Source organism: Erpetoichthys calabaricus, chromosome 11 (assembly GCF_900747795.2).
Source record: "Erpetoichthys calabaricus chromosome 11, fErpCal1.3, whole genome shotgun sequence".
Lineage (NCBI taxonomy): Eukaryota > Metazoa > Chordata > Cladistia > Polypteriformes > Polypteridae > Erpetoichthys > Erpetoichthys calabaricus.
In genome coordinates this window covers 67,523,314-67,544,427 of record NC_041404.2, presented here as the reverse complement: position 1 = coordinate 67,544,427, position 21,114 = coordinate 67,523,314, and the positions used below count along the sequence as shown (strand labels likewise).

Here is a 21,114-nt window from a genome sequence, read left to right as displayed (position 1 = left end):
TAATATTTTTGTTAAACACTTTAAATTAAAACTGCAAGTCTACATTTCAATCACATCTTGATTGCTTCATTTCAAATCCATAGTGGTGGTGCACAGAGACAAAATTATGAAAATTGTATGTTTTCAAATACTTACGGAACTAAATGTAAATTACCCTATGAGGTAGCCAGCACACCTGCCATTTTCCAGCACATAATAGACAGTTTTACAAGGTTTGAACAGAACTATTCGAATGACATTTTAGTTACTGGGTGTGATAAGAAGGAGCATTTGAAGAATCTGGAAGTTGTGCTGAATAGGCTAAAGCAATATGGCTTTAAGGCTAATTCAGAAAAGTTGTCATTCTTTCAAAGTCAAGTTAAGTGTTTAGGGCACGTAATTGATAGTGAATGAATGAGGCCTATGAAAGAAGAAAACTGAGGCAATTGAAAGGGCCCCCACAATGTATCCAAGCCTGTGGGTCATGCCTAGCTCTAGTGAATTATGGAAAATGTATTTCCAACCTATGACAGAGTTACTGCAGAAGGGACAAAAATGGGTGTGGTCAGACCAGGTGCATTCAGCTTTTGAGAAAACCAGGCGGCAACTTTGTTAGGTAACATTGCTAGTTCATTTTGATTGGAGCTTGCCCATGTCCTTGGCCTATGATGCTTCACGCTGTGATGTGGCAGCTGTGGTTGCACACAAGTACAGAAGTGGCACAGAGAGGCCCATTGCATATGTTTCTTGGACATTCAGTAAGTAAAACTATCCACAGATTGAAAAGGAGACACTTGGCAGAAAATTTGAGTTGGTCATTGATCACAAACACCTAGTCAAAATTAGTGCTGGGAGGTATACCGGTTCATACTGAAAACGGTTTATTTTTGTTATGATATGGATTTTTCTTATACCACAATATCGGTTTAAATAGCCTAAACAATGTTCGGAATGTGGCGCAGCAGGAAACTGTTTAAGGAGGAACCTTTTTCACTGCTAAACACGCATGCAACGGAGTACATGCGTTAGTGGAGGTATTGAGCGGTGAAAATGGACAGGGAACATGCCGAAACTGAAGCTGTAGCAGACAATAAAGTTGAACATGATGACACAGAAGAACTTTTGCCGAAAAAAGGAGCCGTGTTTGTTGTCTGGAGATACTTTAATCCACATCCGACCTTTTAAAACCAAACAACTATTTACTGCAAATGCTTTTGAGCTGAAGTTGTCGCTGGAGGCGGTAACACGAGCAATTTGCTGCACCACCTTAGCTGCAAACATGCTTTGGAGTACCATGAATGTATGGAACTAAGATTGGCACCCTCCATGTCCTCGGGTAAAACTGAAAAAGCCAGAGGACACTCGAGTCAGACGTCGGTTCTAGACACGTTTGCTAGATGGTACTGCCTACGACAAAAAAAAGCAAGCAGTGGATCGAGATAACCAACGCCATTACAATCCATATAGCTAACGTGTCAGTGGACAGAGATTGTTAACATTAACAGAAAGTGCAGTTGGTTTACAAAAAATATTTACTATTTATTCCTTTTCAAAGACATGTTCAGTGCAATACAACTTTTGACAAGCATTTCTGGATATTTTACTAAGTCTAAATGTCTCTTTGGATGGTTGAAAATATGTTGTCAAAATTACAGTGTAAGTTGTTTGCAGAATTTGTTCAGTAAAAAGGTTCTATATTTTAACTGCAACTGTCATGCAATGTGATTCCTTCTCTTCATTAGTGCAACCCCCTTGAAAACTATCACTTTATGGGGCCATGCAAACCTGTTTTCATACTTGTGTGCACATTAAAATGTTTTCTGTACAATTCTCATGACAGTGGAATAGGTTATTCTTAGCCAGTCTACTACAGTAATTGCTGTGGAAAATGTGGTTAACATCCACTCACGCATGGGGGATAAAATTCTGTTGAATACCGTGATATCGGTATAATTTTGAAAAATACCATGATATAGAGTTTTGGTCATACCGCCCAGCCCTTGTCAAAATATTAGGTCCTAAAACAGCAACTCCCACTTTTAACTGCAGCGAAACTACAAAGATGGGCATTAATCTTGGCATCTTAACAATATGTGATTTGATGTAAAAAAAAAATCTGGCGAGCACGGGAATGGTGATGCATTATCAAGATTGTCATTAAAAGGAACCGGTCAAAATTGAGGCTTAGAATACAAAATATCTTTCTTAGATGTACATGCCATTTCAGCAGCAGATGTTGGGGTGGGGATGGGTGGTATGGGGCTGAGAGTGGTAATTCCAGCATCGTTACATAGTACCTTACCTTACTCAACAGGTTACATGGGGAACACTTGGGAATAGTAAAAATGAAAGCAATCACCTGGGGCCTCATGTATAAACGGTGCGTACGCACAGAAATGTTGTGTACGAACGTTTCCACGCTCAAATCGCGATGTATTAAACCTAAACTTGGCGTAAAGCCACGCACTTTTCCACCGTACCTCATGCCCTGGCGGACGCAATTTCTCTGCTCGGTTTTGCAGACTGGCGACACCCAGCGTCAAAGCAGTGCTACTGTTCCTGTGTGGTCACCCTTTCTTTCTTAGACCCACATTCCTGACGCGGCTTTATAAATACACTGAAACTAACTACATATTGTTTATTAGTGTAATGCATCTGATTGTAATTAACCTGCAGCAATATAATGGTCCAGAGAATCGCCATAGTATTCCAAATACCATAACTGCTTTAGCATTGTTACTCTCAATGCATCTTCTTTTTCTTTCAGCTGCTCCCGTTAAGGGTTGCCACAGCAGATCATCTTTTTCCATATTACTCTCACTGCACCACTTGGAGTATTTATATCACTGTATCTGAGTGGGGAATCACAGCAGCAGCTGATTGGAAAGAGAATTATCGGTATACAGCATGAAGCAGACGCTGACTCAGCCACGGCAAAACGTTTCCAAGACTTCCCTGTACGGACTTCGCGGTTTAGAAAAAGTTTCATCCCAAGAACTATAAACGCACTAAATCAGTCCATCAAGTGCTCCTTGTAGAACTGTTTGGACTTATAAGTATAATCACCTCACTGTAAACTTGGGATACAGTTATAATATTGCACAACCTGCACCACTTTATAAAACGCGTATTTACATATGATGACGATATCATTTTTAAGATGAAATGCAGCAAAATATGTTGATTATATTATACTATACAGATAAAACTTCATTTAAATAATCTGTATTGTTAATAATTAAACGTGAGGACAAGGTACCGCAGCGCTAGGTAGTTCATGGATTGTTCCTGCATTCTTGCTCATGCTGACGCGATACTGGAAGGATAGACAGAATAATTAAACATGTACTATGAAGATATTTCAATGTTCCTTAAAAGGTTTGAAGAATTGGCGTTCTAAGCTTACAGATGGCTTCACGTCTATTACAGAGCTGATTGTGTAGCGATTGGGTATTTGGAGAAAGAAAAGTAAGGACAGGAATTGGAGGTTAGTACGTTTGAAAGAGACAGTACTGCTGCAATAAAGTATTTCATCGAAGGTCGCGCATGGCGCAGCAAGCCTCTTGCGTGAGACATGAACAAGCACTGCGCCACCGTGTTCCCGTGGTTAATAACATGCTTTAACTCCTATCATCATGAAAAAGATATCACGTATACATCTCAGTATTTTAATTATTCAGAGAGCTGTAATATCACGAATGTAATGGATTCTGTGTCCTGTCGGAGAAAAAGAAAGCCCGTTTAAGAAGCAGGTAGTGATTCACACACACAGCACATTGAAGATCAAATACAGAACGGAGCATTTAATGTGCTACTTTAGTTACAATGGGATTTGAGAAACTAGTAAATTAAAACGATTTTAAGATGAAGTTTATGATGTTCTACTTTAATGGCAAAGTAAACTACGTGATTAAAGTGGAAATTTCGAGATTAAAGTTAACATTTCATGCTTTTTTTCCCCACTGTGTGCCTGTTTTTTTTGTCTATACCCTAATAAGCTTTCATATGACACTCAGATGATGGGCTATGACTTGCCTTTTCACGGCGACTTTGATATGTGATTTCTTTTTTATTTCGGGCACTGTGCGACTTTGTGAACTTGAGCTTTCGAGTTTCTCCGACACTCTGTCACTTGATCAGCTTCATTTTGTTGATTATACCACTGTTTAAACCAACAACTAGTACATTTTTCCTTTGCCTCCATTTGGTATTCGCTGAAATTCTTATATTTTCCCCCATGCTTTTCCAATTGTCTTTTCACAAAAGGCTGAGCTTAAGGGCTATTTATATTGATTTGCATATTCAAAGAGGTATAATTCTGGGAGGAGTTGGGGTGGGACAGAAGGCGTGTGCATGTGCGTTACTTTTCATGCTGATCGGAATTTATGTAGCGGAAAAACGTGGAAGTTTGCGTACGTACAGATTCCTGCATCTGGATTTTTCTGTGCGTATGCACATTCCTGCTTTTGTGCTTACGCCATGTTATAGTGCGAGTTCTACGCACGGCGTTATGCATGAGGCCCCTGGTCATTTTTGGTGGCCAGGATTAGATAGGCAGAAAGAGGAGAGGGTGACTATGTACAGATCCTGCCAAGAGAACAAGAATCTGCCAGAAAAAGCACCTATACATTCATGGAGTTGGGCTGAAAAATCCTGGCAGAGGCTTTGCTTCAATTTTTGTGGGGGAAAAAAAAAAAAAAAAGACAGTTCTTGTTGTTAATGGATTCATATTCTAGGTGGGTTATGATTGACAAGATGAATGCCACTATTACCACTAGGCTGGTTGAGGTTTTGAAAAAACTATTTGCTGCCTATGCTCAGCCTGAAGAGAGAGTATCGGATAATGGTCCACAAATCACGTCTGCTGAATTCCTTAGACTAAATGCAGTAAGATACAAGACTTCAGCACCCTATTGTCTGCAAAGCAGTGGAGTTGCAGAACATATGGTGCAAACATTCAAATTAGAATTTGAAAAACAAACAGGGTGCCATAGATACTTGGAGCAAAAGGTAGCTAATTTTTTGATTATTGTACAACACCTCATACTACAGCAAGAAAGGCACCTGTTGAGCTGTTTTTGAATAGATGGATATGGACCCCATGGTCTGTAATGAAGCAACCATTTTACAAAATTATGAGAGAGAAATGAGGATACTGAAAACTAACGGTAACTAGAGATTTTATATCCCAACAGAGAGAGTGTGTGTGTTAGAATATACCGGGGTAGAGAAGGCTCAAGTTGGGTGCCAGGTAAAATTAGAAAATTTAATTGGGCAATGTCCTGTATCTTGTATGGGTAAAAGGCGAGGTGATGGCACGTAAACCACTTATTAGGAGCAGGATTGGACTCTTAATTGGACGTTAAAACTGAAACTGGTGTAGCTGAATGAGAAACATCAATATCCAATACTGCCAATGTTCCCGAAGTGGAACCTACTAGGGCTGACCAGGATACCAATGAGATGAATGGAGGTAATCCCGGGCAAAATCTTGCACCTCCTGTAGAAATTTTTGAAGAGAGTCTCTGGTCTAGTCCGCAACAGACAAGAAAGTCTCCTCAGAGACTAATGTTATTACTTTCATTTTGATTATTGGGCAGTATGTGTGTGGAGGGGGGTTGTGGTGGGTAGGGTAGGTCGTCTTTGTTGTTTTGCCAGTATGTAAAAGGGACTTTTATTTTGGCAATTAAGGGATTGTTCATTTCAGTTGTTTACCACACTTTGGTATAGAGTATATCCTTAAGGTAATACATATATCCAGTGTTGATTAGATTGCACCAGAGTGGTGGTCTTAGATTGAATCAGTGTGGCTCTGTTGTGGCTTATGTCCGAAATAAAGCAGTTTTTCTTCTGGGCTTTTCTCATGACTGTTGTTAATTTGTTTTTTTGTGTGTGAGTACTACCCTGCATCAAATTTTGCTTATCTTAGACACAACAATTTAACAATTCTTGCTTTGTGCTGTAATTGTCTTAAACTGCAGGACTTCCATTTGTAATAATTCATTTTGGCGGCAGCAATTTCATCATTACATTCCGACAGTCTAGTAGTCTAATATTTTACCTCAGAGGTATGTTCAGTTGTCCTTAATTTTTTTATATTTGAAATGTTCACATATATAACACCACAATTAGTCTGAACTTGATACATATATGCTTTATAATATGTTGTAATAATCCTGTTCCCTAAATAGGAAACCTTTATACCATTTATCCTTTTCACTTGTAATTACAGAGTCATCAATGTCTAAATAAATACTGCAACTAAGTGTGTCTGTTAAAATGTCTTGTGATACTGTTCCCCTTATACCTTTAAGTACTCACACCATGGCATTTTGAACTAGCTCACTGTCCACCTTGCTTCACCTATAAACTAACTCCCTAGCCTATTATGTAGCCTAATTCAAAAATGCTAGAAAGTTTGTGATGTTAAGGGCAAAAATTAAAGAAACCTTTCAGAACTCCTACATGCTGCATTAAAAAAATAAATAAAACATTAATCCATTTTCTAACCAATTTATTCCTTGTTACAAGGGAGCTGAGTGAAGAAATCTTAAATTACCTTCAGCCAGCATGTATTTTTTCCATTTTGGGGGTTACCTGCATGCAGGTAAATATGAATTTTTGCATTGGATGCAGGCATTTCAGCTTTTCTGTACATGTACGCGTCTATGTATATATGTGTGACATATCTCCTTTTGGCATGGTTCTTGGGTAGAGTCATTTCTGATATTTGAAGATTACAACACAAAACACATTAACAAAAGCAACAATACACTGTTGTAGTAATTGTCTTGCATTTTCTTAGGCCCTACTTGCATTTTTAAAATTTGGGACTGAATCCACAAAAACAAAACTCCTGCAATCACCCATTATCCACTTTGATTTTTTTAATCTATATATTTATAATTTTTTTTTTTTTTTTTTTTAAGAATCTGTTTTTAAATCTGCAGCCCTCATACCCCTTTCCCAATAGCTTCCACTCTGTATTCTCAACTCCTACAAGTAGATTTGCTTGGCTGCCTATTATGAACAAATAAAAGAAAAATAATTAGATATGCAAATTCCTTATTGTTTATACCATTAAGCAATATCATTTCACCGTGACAGAGACACTTTGTTATTGGGTGTTGAAGAAAGAGGAAAAAAATATGGCAGAATGCCCAGCAAAACTAAAATGCAGAGCTATTCCCTGGTGGCTTGTGAAGAAAAGCCCTAAGGAGAACTCAGCTGTGTAAACAAGAGCAGCTTAGCTTTACCTGTTCGTACTGCATCTTTTTAATTCATCCAGTTACACTGTTTCCATTGGGGAGACTGTCATTTGTCAGACAAGGTGTCTAATCTGTATTTGAATTTTTTTCTATTTACTTAGACTTGCTAAAATGAATTTTGAGATACAGTACATTGTTTACTTTGAGGGTGGGGAGGGTATATCTTTTTTTTTTTTTTTTTTTTCTTTAACAAAATAAATATTGTCTTCAGCACTATACTGATTTTATTTAGTGACATTTTCCTCAAAGAGGTGGATTTTCTTATGTGCATAATACTACCATCTTCTGGTGTGAACTGCTTATTACCTTTATAACTGGTGCTGTGCTTTGTGTTTAACATGTGCCCACTTAGGTTTGTGTGGTGATTGGCTTACTTGACAAGTATATTGCACAGTAATACACTGTCAGCTTTGTAATATTTCTTGCACTGTACTTTTTGCATAGTGGATCTTTACTTGTACAGTATATTGCACATTTGTGGTGTAAACGTAAAATTGACATAACACTTGTAAAATCTTGCTTTTCTGAATGAAATGTAATGAAAATACAACATTCAGTGAAACTAAGATGAATTTAATGCTCTGTTCTAGTAAATATATTTGTATTTGCTGAATTAAACACACACACACTCCCCCAAGTGGCCAGTTGTGCAATATTCTAAGAGAGAGAGAGAGAGAAATGTCTTGTGTTTGAAGTAGGGAATCATCTAATTTTGTTTAAACACATAACCATTTTACTTAATGTTTCAATTTTAAAATTTTGTTTGTTGATTTATAATATTCACTCTTTAATTACTTGTTGGTGTAATTGTTTTTTCCCCATATAACATTTTATTCCTGTACAAATAATTAAAGCTGAGTTTATTCACTTGAACAGGTCATGTAAGAAACAAGAAAAAACTGTAAATTTCACAGATCTTGCATAGTAGATCTGGCTTGGAGTCTTACACAGCTTTAAATACAGTAAGTGTGCGACCATACCTTTATTTGTTAACACATTGAAACAAAAATCCTGAAGCAAGAAAAAACATCTCTACATAATATTATTCGCCCCCTTTGTTTTTATATTATGAAATAACATTAAATTTGTAATTGTGGATTAAATGTGATACATTTGTTTTCTGACTGCTAAATTACAGCTTTTTACTGTATGTAACAGTAATGTTTTATATCCCTGTTTTATTAATGATCCCCCATAATTATCTTCATTTTATATTTGATACAGGAACAGGAATATTATCTTGTGAAGTGGAAAGAGTTTCCCGATTCTGAGAACACATGGGAACCTCGCAAAAACCTTCGATGTGTGAAGATCTTGAAGCAGTTCCACAAAGACTTGGATCAGGAACTGAAGAGACTTAAACTTAGACGCAACGTGAAGAAACTGGACCACAGCTTGTCTCATTTCTTAGTACAGAAGGCCAAGCAGAGAAAACTGCTGCAGCAGTGGGAAGCTCATTTGAATGCAACACGGGAGCATAAAGGAAGAATCTTTGTTAGTAATGAAGTGGATCTTGATGGTCCACCTAAAGACTTTACCTACATTAACAATTACAAAGTGGGTGATGGCATTATTCTGACTGAGGTGGCCATTGGATGTGAGTGCAAAGATTGTCTTCATGACCCTCTCAATGGTTGTTGTCCTGGAGCATCCCTCAATAAGTTTGCCTACAATGATAAAGGCCAGGTGAAGATTAAAGCTGGCTTGCCCATCTATGAATGCAATTCTCGTTGCAACTGCGGACCTGAATGCTCTAACAGAGTTGTGCAGAAAGGCATACAGTATGACATGTGCATTTTCAAGACAGAGGATGGCCGTGGCTGGGGAGTACGCACCATGGAAAAGATTAAAAAAAACAGCTTTGTTATGGAGTATGTTGGAGAGGTAAGGAGTGTCTATTGTCTGTATGTAGTAGAGGTGTGATTTCTAAATAATTTTGATAACGAGAGTATCTGTAAGGTTTAGAATTTGGCAGATATTGGAGAGAACTGCCACATTATCTTCTCCTTTCAAAATAATGTCATAGAGAAAGTTATTATTTTTTTTTCCTCTCTCCTGTCTGTCATGTATAGATACTAGAATGCTAAGTTAATCAAAACGTTTATGCCTTATATTCACATTTTCCACTGCCGTGGTATAACTGTTGTTCTTTAATGAAATTATTAGGCTTTTATTTCAATTTTTATCTTTAAACAGAGTGGCTGTATTTTCCCAATTTGTAATGAATTTCATTTTTAAGTGGGGAATGAATGTTACCCTAATTTCTCATGACTACACAGAAAGTCATTTCAGTATTCAAATACTAGCACCCCAAACAGTTACTTGTGTATTTGATTCTCCATACACACCATGTAGAGTTAAGGGGCAGATTTCCAGGAACAATTTGGCTAGCTGTTCAATTTTTTTCTGTCTTCCTTAAACCATAGAATTATTGTGAAGCAAAGATCAAACAGTAATCAATAAGTTAAAGTGGCATGTGCCAATAATGTGTAGAGATATTCTAGTTAGAGAAAGTTTTCTTTGTGAAAATAGGGTTTTGAAAAGGTTTGAGTTGCATGTTTGCTGTTCTTTACCAGTTTGACAAAGTGTAATGTTGAGGACTCTCATCTTCCTGCAACTTTTCATAACTTGTTCATTTATTTAAATTTTTCTTCTACCACACTATTAGTAGAAGAGTAGCTGAACTGTTGTCTTGCAGATTTTGCTTTCTGGATTCAAATTGCCTGTGTATAGTTTGCACATCCCTGCCATCTTAGCATGGTGTTACTCCAACATTTCAATCTGGGTCTGCACATGTGAGGGTGTCCTGTCCCCCACGTGGGCAAGCAGGCTTGTTGCACAGCTCATGTCCTATGTTATTTAATGTGAGTTTTGTGGGGTAGGGCTGTGTGATGTCTTAAAAGCTCACATTGTTATTTCAAAACATCACCATTGGAGAGATGCTTGTGGTTGACGAATAATTAGCTGCTCTATCCATGTACCATGGAAAGTATCTACACTGGTTAGTGGGGTGGTGTTGGAGGATTATGGCACACAGGCATTTTATTCCAGGACACAGCAGTTGTGTTGCCTGACAGATTATTGTAACTCAAGACATTTAGAGGTATTCAGTAATGTTATTACGATAATTCAAAGGTGATTTTGTTCCAAGTTCATTTAAAATTGCTATAAATCACAATTGCCCATGAATCTAGAGGCTGCTTTTATTCACTCAAACATAGCATCCTCAGTGACTTGGCATGCGTTATAGGGGAAAAAAAATTGCTTTGTTGCGTTTTATAATGCCTTGGTTGTATCACGTTTTCCTTTTCTCATCGTGTGCAAACAATATGCTCTAAAAAGTGCATAACACTGAATGATGTTTGGTATTGTGAGCTTGCAATGTATGACATGCATGCAGGAAGACAATGGCATTGGCTTTTTAAAAAAATGTGAGGCAGTAATGTATGTATACTACTTTGATATATAATGTAAATGGTTTATTTCAGATTTCGTAATTGTAATGTTAACACAATATAAATTTTCTATTGTGCAGTGTTTCAAGTGAAACCAAATTACTGGCAGTGCACTTTAGTCGGCGTCTTGTTCTTCCACTTAATTATTACTTTTATACAATTGGGCAGGGGGCCCCCCTTGGAGGTCAGTGTGCATGTATTAATATAAGATATCGAAGGGAAGAAGGGGTCCCTTGAAACTTCAAGCACCACTGGTACTGGCCCACTTCAAGCACTGCTCACAAGACCAAACAAGCACCACGACACTGCCTTTTTTTTGTCCACTGCCAGTCCCCAGCTGCCCTGAGACCCCGCAGATGTTGAATGAACAATATTGTAACATTTCTGATAAGCTGCATTAGCTTGAGGATGAGTCGCCTACAGTATGAGTTGACATTCCATCAGGCAAATGAGCTGCTTTAGTCAGGGGACCTTTTAAAAGTGGCCAACCTGCCATATTCAGAAGAAAAAATTCCAACATGTGCAGCCACAGTGAGCGATTTTTAAGGATAGTGAGCTACTTAAGAATGGTGTAAAAGAGTGAGAAAACATGGACACTGAGTTTACAAGCATGCAGTGGTATGATGCTGCAAATATGCCTTTGCTCTTCCAAAAAATAAGTGACAGCTGCAGTTTGCTGCTTTGAGGAAATTTTTACAATGATATTTATTGACCTCGATATACCCAGCCAATCAGTGAAGGAAGATTTCATTGACTCTTGGCCTAGCCCTATTGTGGGGCTCTGGAGCACTAGAGGCGCCCCCTCATTTTGCTTTATACTTTATTTTTCATGGATTTGTTTTAAAATTTTACTTGCTCTCCATTAGTCTTGTGTGTGTGGTTTTTTTTCTCTCATTAGCAACACAGCAAAAAGCTGGAATTTATTTTACCGGGGGGGGGGGGCGTGCGTTGATAGACTTCTGACTTATTAGCTCTCAAAATCGCTAGCCATGTCTAGAAATAAAAATGGAGGTTACTCTCGGGTAAAGCTGACAGAATTAAGCTTACTTTTTTTTCTCCTCCTCTAGTCTCCACCTTTTGGGATTTTAAAAATGTGTTAGAACAAAGGTATTCAAACATTTGTGGTGGCGGATTGAATTGTCAATAATAACTCATGCAATAGGCCATATGAAGTCTAGGTGTGATGATGAACCCATTCTATAACATGGAGATCATTTTTATTATTGGGATGTAGAGGGGCATAGTGCTAGTGCTGCTCTCTGTGTCACACAGTGAAGGGGAATGGGGTCTGTGTCCTGGGTGTTCCCTGCATTGAGTTTGCATGTTCTTCCTGGGTACTCTGGTCTTCTCCTACAGTCCAAATATATGCAGGTTAGGTGAACTGGCATTACTAAAGTGGCCCATGTGTATTCACCCTGCGATGGACTGGCACGCTTTCTAGGGGTTGTTCCATACTTGCCTCCGATGCTGACTTGGATCCTTTTGTTACTTCAATCCTGCCCTGGGTAAGCTGTTTAGGAAAATGGCTATAAAATGCCTATAATATCTGTTTGTTTAGTTCTTCTCACTTGATTACATTCCATGTGCAAGCTCAATGTTCTCTCATTGAAGTATATGCAGGGGTGTGGAAATCAAATTTTTTTCTACTTGTCCACAGACAAGTAAACTTAGAAAATCCACTTGTCTGCCAGTTAAATTCACTTGTCCATAAACAAATAACAAAAGTGAAAAATAGTTTATTTTTTCTGATCTCTTTTATTGATACCAAAACTGCCTTCCATTTTAAAACTGAAAAAAGTTCTTTCAGGGAGTAGTATTTTGCCACCTTGCTCTAGAACATTTTATAAAAGATTCCATTATCATTTTAACTCACTAATAAACAATGCCTTCATTATATATACGCTAGTTCTGTTTCACATACTACAGTTACAGTGAAGATTTTTATAGATATTTCATAACCTTTGGAAACCGTTAGAATGTTTTCTTTATTTTTAATAAACTGACAGCGCGAAACCAACTTGTTTTATATGAAATATTCGCTAATCAAAAACGATCTATTGATAGCTCATCAAAATTGATGTCACGCAATAAATTTCTTAACTCCTCAATATATCACAACCTACACGAAATTGCAAATTTCAGGAAAGATTAACTGCCTAACAAGCTTTATGTGGTGAAAACAATTGTATTGTAAGTAAAATGACTGCATTTTTCTGTAGAAACAATGAATTTTATCAATCTTCTTCTTCTATAATACGCTACCGTGGTTGTTTGTTTGTCTGTCCAGGATTTTAAATCACCTGTAGCTCGCAAACCATTTCACCTTTTGACTTGAAATTTGGTACACACACAGTATACTACGTGACATCTACTATCCGCTTTTGGGGTGATGATTTGTATTACTCTTTATTTTTATTGTTGAATCAACTCTCGGCAGTGCGCAGCAGGGCGGCGCATGCGTATGGGAGCCGTTCTCATTTCCCCTAACCCCATTCGCTAAACATTCTTGAGGCAGATTGAAGACTTAAGTGCCAGTTTAAGTGAAAAATTAAAGAAAACGTACTAAGTAATTGCAACTCAAAAACTAACTTAATCGGTTTTAACGCAAAAAGATGCCGACGAAAGAAGAGAAGCAGCGGGTCGCTAGGGTGGAGAAAAGAAGAGCTGCTCAGGAAGCAACAAGCACATCAACCTCTGAGCAAATGTATGCTAAACGTACAGAGAAAGAGGATGAAAACTATGAATGCTCAAGTCAAGTGTATTTATTCACTGCATGTTATCGTGCAGTACTCCGTTACTGGTAATATATAAAAGTTATTGATTATAATGAAAAATCATCAGATTACATCGTAATGTTGGCATGAAAAAAATGACCGCATCTCCAAGCTTGTAAGTATTAGGGTAAAATACTTATGCAAGACCGTAAGAGTGCTTCCCCTTTGAAAAATCAGCCGTCACTTTGTAAACAATATTGAAGACCAATTTGAGACATGACGAACATGCCTAAGTAGACTGTTTCCGCACAAAGTACGTACCCAAATGTTTAAAATGTGAAAGTAGTGGTAAAATGTGCCCTGCACAGCACACATTTTTTCTCCAGAAAATTGCACTTGTCCGCGGACAACCGAAACAGAAAAACACACTTGTCCAAGGGTCAATTTACCCGAGTCGGGCGTTGGATTTCCGCACCCCTGATATGTGTGTATTATCATTCCAGCATCAATTGGCTGTATCTGTGCGAAATAAAGGAAAAAACCTTTCATCTAGTGAAAGAGAATTACCCATTTTGTGCCTTTTTCGGTGGTTGTTGTCTATTTGTCTATAGAAATTAGACAACAATGTACATCTAGGCATCAGCATTCAGTGATAATAACTGAACATGGTGTTGGCTTTCTGAGGTGAATCCAGACTCCAAGGGCTGATCGAAAGGTTGCCGTGGAGGAAGAAAACTTAACAGTGATGTGTATAGCTTGTCCCATTTTAAAATGATTGAGTCTCATAACAGTGATTTGCTTTTGTGCCCTCTTAAAATAACATGGATACACAATTTTCAATATGTGTGTAATGTTGAGACATGGTTTAATATTCTAACATTTTTTAGCTTGAAAAATAGACATATTTGGTAAGTTTTTACTATTTCTTTATAATGGGACCAGATATCCATAAACTCTATTATTATTTTTTTTAATTTATAAATATGCTTCACTTTAGAACATAATTTCATGTGAGAAACTAGTATATGCTATGATTGTGAAGAAATAACTTATACTTAAAAAATACCAGACATATCCTTTAATCACCAATAAGAGAGCAGTTTTAAAGTGTAGTGATTTCTCTGATATTGTTCTAGTCTTGAACATGAACTTGCTTGCATCTGCCCAGATTGTTAATATCACCTGAGATGCTGGTTGTCACAGCAGTTAATTTCATTGCAAAGATTTGTTATCTCTTATTAGGATTCCGCACTTACTCTGTTTCCCACAAAAATCTCATCTAGCGATAAGAGAACCCCTTGTCCCCCATGGAAAATGTCACTGTTTTTGGTCACATGACTGTTTCCATTATGTTTTGGTGTTTCATGGCTGACTACATTTTTTTTTTTTTATGGGTTAATTCATACAAATATGTAAATCAATTCCTTAATTGATTTTGATGATGATTTTTGAGCTAATCTGTGCAATTAAAGAAACACTGAAAACTGAACTAACCAGCTATTGTTTTAATATTAATAAACAACAATTAAATAAAAATGACACACCAAAAGCAATTTCAGTTTAAAAAAAAAAAAAGTTTCTCTGAATAAAGATGAAGTAACAATTTAAATATGCCTCATAGGGACGAACATATATAACATACAACCTCCGAACTCATTCCTACTCTGAAGTGCACCAACAGCTGTTATTTTGTATATAATGGCACCCTTATACACTTTTTAACTATTTGAACATCCTGTGTGAAATGACATACCACGACACTGTTTCAGTTGTGTTGTAACTGAACACAAAGCTATGAAGTTTATTTAAGTGCTGGCAAAATGTCAAAGTAAACTTTAAAAAAAAAAAAAAAAAAAAGTTTTGGACACAAATCCTCAGTAATATAGTCTGTGGAAAATCAACTAAAGAAATTTTGGAAAAAGATCAATTACTTCAATGAAAGTTGAAACAATTGCAAAACATGTCTTGTGGATCAACACAACGAAATTCAAATTCACAACTAAGGATGACAACAATTTCAACACCTGCCAGACACTTGTATGGCGCAGTCCATAATGCATTAGGCAAACTGTTCTGATAATATTTAATTTGGTGGCAGCAGTGACCCATGGTTACTTGGTTATTGTGGTTGCTAAAATGGCATATATAATTGGTTATAACATATTAATAAACACTTTATTATGATTTCTATGAATGTATGCCTTTCTGTAGCAGAAGGTCTTTAAAGTAAAATTGCATTTTTACAACATCCATAAATATGTCAGTTTATAAAAATTCCAAGATCTATATGTACATTGTTGCATATACATGTGCCAAAATCGTTAATTACTTGAAGAGAACATTCCAGGTTTGTGTTGAGGGGGAAAAAGGAAAGCAAATAAATATTTACTACATATAATCTAAATAGTTAAGTTACTGGGATAAGTCAGAGTACATAACACACACTATTTATTTATTTATTTTATCTATAATAATAAAAGGCAAAGCCCTCACTGACTGACTCACTCACTCACTCACTCACTGACTGACTCACTCATCACTAATTCTCCAACTTCCCGTGTAGGTGGAAGGCTGAAATTTGGCAGGCTCATTCCTTACAGCTTACTTACAAAAGTTAGGCAGGTTTCATTTCGAAATTCAAAGCGTAATGGTCATAACTGGAACATATTTTTTGTCCATACACTGTAATGGAGGAGGCGGAGTCACGTATCGCGTCATCACGCCTCCTACGTAATCACGTGAACTAAAAACAAGGAAGACATTTACAGCACGAGTCACACGCGGGAACGAAGGTAAATGACGTTAATTTTTGACTGTCTTTTAATACTGTGTAAACATACATATTAACACGTGCAATTAAACGTGTGCATTTACGGGGTGATTTCTCAGGCTTAAAAGCTCACCTTTTATCAAACGCGGGAAGAAAGGTAACCGACGTTGTTCACTGTCTTTTAATACTGTGTAAACATACATATTAACACGTGCAATTAAACGTGTGCATTTACGGGGTAATTTCTCAGGCTTAAAAGCTCACCTTTTATCAAACGCGGGAAGAAAGGTAACCGACGTTGTTCACTGTCTTTTAATACTGTGTAACCATACATATTAACACATGTCCAATTAAACGTGTGCATTTACGGGGTGATTTCTCAGGCTTAAAAGCTCGCCTTTTACTAAAAAGGTAAATGCAAAACTATTTTCAATCAGTTTATTGAAACGCTCCCGTTAAGGATTGCAATAACATATTCGCGAGATAAAAGAACGAAGTAGGGGGAAATGGAGGAACAGCCGCAAACAGCGAAGAGCAAAAAATTAAACAATTGAGAACGGAGCGAGTTAAGCATACAAGCATGTTCATAAGGGAAACAAAGCACGGTGTAAAACGTAACTTTCAATCAAGTTTATAGAAACGCTCCCGCTGCGGATTGCAATAACATATTCGCGAGATAAAAGTTTAATGAGAAGACACGAGGTATAAACGAACCACACGCCGTGGCGCAACGTTAGGGGCAACAGTTTCAACCATTCTATGATCTGCTTCTCGCAACTGAAAGACGGCACATGGCGGATGTTAGCCGACTTCCTGACCGCAACGTTAGGGGCTTCAACTATGGCGCTGACGCCACATCTCAGTGCCAACACTTTGCAGACTGTACTTAAAAGACACGCCCTCCTCACTGGACAGTTAAAAACACCAATCAAACTAACGATGACATCAAGTATTACCCAATCCAAAGTAGGAAAGGAGGCATCTTCATAAAATGCGTGTGGGATGATTTGCATGAGACGCTGCTTTAAAAAAAAAAATTATACAAAAAATACGGGATAAATCCCGTCCAGTATTGATTCAAAACGGGACGCGCAATTTCATTCTCAAATGCGGCACGATTCCGTATTTTAAAGGACGGGTGGCAACCCTACAGTGCCAGGTAACCACCCATACAATCAGATTGTGATTCAGACTAGGAATGCAATGAATGTAATTACCCCGATCTACATACAAGGCGAAAGTCTTGCAACATTCAAAGATGATGGTTTGGGATAAGTACGCCATACAACATAAAAGAGCTTATGAAGCCTTGAACCGAAAAAAGCAAGATCTCAGAGATCGTAAAAAAAAAAATAGGAGGTAATGTCGTTTTACTCGCTGTAGATTTTAGTCAAACATTACCAGTTATTCCACGAGAGAGACCAGCAGATGAACTCAACGCGTGTTTAAAATCCATGCTTCTCCCACGCTCGGTTATATGTCGCGTGTTCTCGGGTAGGTGCACCAAAACATTTATACATTTAAGCATGTAATGGGCAAACAAAAAATGAGGTATACCCGAAGGCACTGCAGTAGTACTTCATGTAACTTTACTTCTTAAATGTTAATGTTTTACTGTTTAATAATTTATACGCTTCTTATATGTTGTTCAAATTCTTTTATCAAAATAACACTGACAGCGCAATGCACGATAACATGGAGTGAATACACCATACGCATCCGCCCACGGCTGCCCTGCTGTGCGCAGATAGGAGTTGATTCTACAATAAAATAAAATAAAGATAAAAAGAGTAAAACAATCATCACCCATAAAGCGTGTGTGTGTGTATATATGTGTATATATATATATATATATATATATATATATATATATATATATATGTTGATATGTGGATGTGTATATGTATATGTGTATATATATATATATATATATATATATATATATATGTGTAGATATGTATATATATGTGTATATGTATATGTATATATATGTTTATATGTGTGTGTGTGTGTATTTTATATATATATAAAACACAGCAACACTCATAACAATGACAACACAATTACATTGACAATCATGTTACGTTATTTTTAAAATGTTTCCTTTTTTTTTCATTACCTCTTTAACACACTACTTCTCCGCTGCGAAGCGCGGGTATTTTGCTAGTATATATATATCTATACTAATAAAAGGCAAAGCCCTCACTGACTGACTGACTCACTCATCACTAATTCTCCAACTTCCCGTGTAGGTAGAAGGCTGAAATTTGGCAGGCTCATTCCTTACAGCTTACTTACAAAAGTTAGGCAGGTTTCATTTCGAAATTCTACGCGTAATGGTCATAACTGGAACCTGTTTTTTGTCCATATACTGTAATGGAGGAGGCGGAGTCACGTATCGCGTCATCACGTATTACGCCTCCTACGTAATCACGTGAAGTGAAAACAAGGAAGAGATTTACAGCACGAGTCAAACGCGGGAACGAAGGTAAATGACATTAATTGTTGAGTGTCTTTTAATACTTTGTAAGCATACATATTAACAGATGTGCAATTAAACGTGTGCATTTACGGGGTGATTTCTCAGGCTTAAAGCTCGAAGTGATCACTCGAGTGAAGGCAGCTTCACAAAAAAAACAGATCCTTAACAAACTGTTATTGGTATATTTTCCCTCAATTTTAAAAGGTTTTCTTTTCTTCTTAATAAAAATTTAAAAGCAGAACTTCGCCAGTGCGAACCGCGGGGATTTGAGCGACTGACGCATACAGACATATTCATGAGTGCAGGTACTTCGGAAAGAAAGCACCGTGTAAACCTAAAGTTTAAATTAAGTTCATAGACCTACAAAAGGTTGCCATTGATTTCAGGCAAGATTGCTTTTCTCTTGTACAACTATACGTTGCATTCTCAAGAGTGTGCTTGCACGGCTTGGTCATATTACAACCGGAGTGCTGAACTGACAACGTGATATACAAACAGAACAATCGTAAAAACGGGATTAAATAAAAAGGCTGCTTCCGTTGGCAAAGCAACGAAAAAGGAAGACCTTATATGACGTTCGTTTATAAAACAGCGGAGAGGCTGTGTGAAGTCAGCTTCACAAAAAAACAGATCCTTAACAAATTGTTATTGGTAGATTTTCACTCAATTTAAAAAGGTTTTCTTCTTAATAAAAATTTAAAAGCACTACTTCGCCACTGCAAAGCATGGGGATATATATATATATATATATATATATATATATATATATGTATATATGTTGATATATATGTGTGTGTGTATATATATGTATTTATGTAGATATGTATATATAAGTATATATGTTTATGTATATATATGTTTACATAACCTCTAACACACTACTTCTCTGCTGCGAAGCACGGGTATTTTGCTAGTATGTGTGTATATATGTGTATGTATATATATATATATATATGTGTATGTGTATATATATATATATATATATATATATATATATATATATATATATATATATATATATATATATATATATATATATATATATATATCTCACACACGTAAAATTAAATTTTTTATAAACTATTCATATTACTCATAAATACATATCAATTTTGCCATCCTTTAAATCCCTGAGACCTTGATTCCCTGTCCTGAAGTTGCTAATTAGCTGGCATCACCTCGGTGCCTAATTTATAGGATTGCTCAGGAATTCTGATCCTTTCATTCAGTGGCTGCACTTTGTGTTGGCACATCTCAAACAGGTTTTGGAAAAGAACTGAATGGACTTCCCAAATATTTGTATCTGCTCTTGTAATATTTTTTCAGTTTTGACAAAAACATGTACTGCAGCTTATCTTTAACTGTTATTCAGTTTCCATGATGAATTTACAATATACTACTTTGTAGGTAGGTTATCATTACCATCAGAGCCAGTCGTTCAAAGTACAACCAACTCCTTGGCTATGTAGACTATAGCCTGCTATTCTGAACATGAGCGATAGACATCTCCACTCAGGGGGTATAAGTAGATGTTGATCTATTTTACCGTTTAGACTTTGAAGCATTAGACAGTATTTCTCTACCAGTAAATAAAGACCCTATTAATATTTATCAATCTGTCAAATTATACAAAAGTAAGTGTTTGAATATATTTGAATGAAATGTCGAACAAAATGACACCTTTTTATTGGCTAAGGCCTGAGTTGCCTTGAAAGCTTGCATATTGTAATTTTTTTAGTTAGCCAATAAAAGATGTCATTTTACTTGACTTTTCATTTCATCCATGATGGCTAACACTGTACAACACCCAACTACTACAAATATATTTGAATGCAAGTTAACAATTCTAACTACTATTACGTGTATGTTTGTACTTAATGTGCCTTTGTATGCTTCATAATTACTCATTTGATTTTTCGTTTGCAGTGCCTTTGTAAAGCTTGCAGTTCTAATGCCTCTTGCACTGTGCAGTCTTCACTTGAAAAACGCACCCATTACAAAAATGGGACTTTCTGTGCATGGAAAGTTGACACAATCAAAGAGAAAAGTGGAACCAGGAAATCTCCCATGCCTGTATGCATATGTGAAGTCTGTACTTAATTATGTTAAACGCATTTGTTACTTTAGTCGTCAGCACACTGCCTCCCTCTGCTCCAGGTATAAAACACTTGAAGTCAGCGCCCATCAATATTTTATATAAGTTAAGGCATGGTGAGCCTATTTATGTTTCACAGATGGAATTACTGAATATATTAAATTTTATACTGTATTGTAATGAACTTTTACTTTCATTAACAACTTAAACATTTTACTACTAAGTAAAAAATAATGTAAGCAAAATTTTAAAGCAAGTCACAAGAAGCTTAGGTAGATGAAGTATGCAGAGCAGCCCAATTTGATAAGCTTATGCAAAGTGGAGTACCGGTCGAGCGTCCAATATTCAAAG

At 36.8% G+C, this 21,114-nt stretch overlaps 1 protein-coding gene across 1 annotated transcript in view; it reads left to right on the top strand.

Moving 5' to 3' along the window:
• The window catches only part of LOC114660527 (histone-lysine N-methyltransferase SUV39H1-like), a 50,781-nt gene that overhangs the window by 11,831 nt on the left and 17,836 nt on the right, over positions 1 to 21,114 (top strand). The window contains exon 3 of the mRNA XM_028813275.2: positions 8,472 to 9,131. Within this exon, the coding sequence (XP_028669108.1) occupies positions 8,472 to 9,131 (660 nt within the window). The remainder of the gene's footprint in view (positions 1 to 8,471; positions 9,132 to 21,114) is intronic.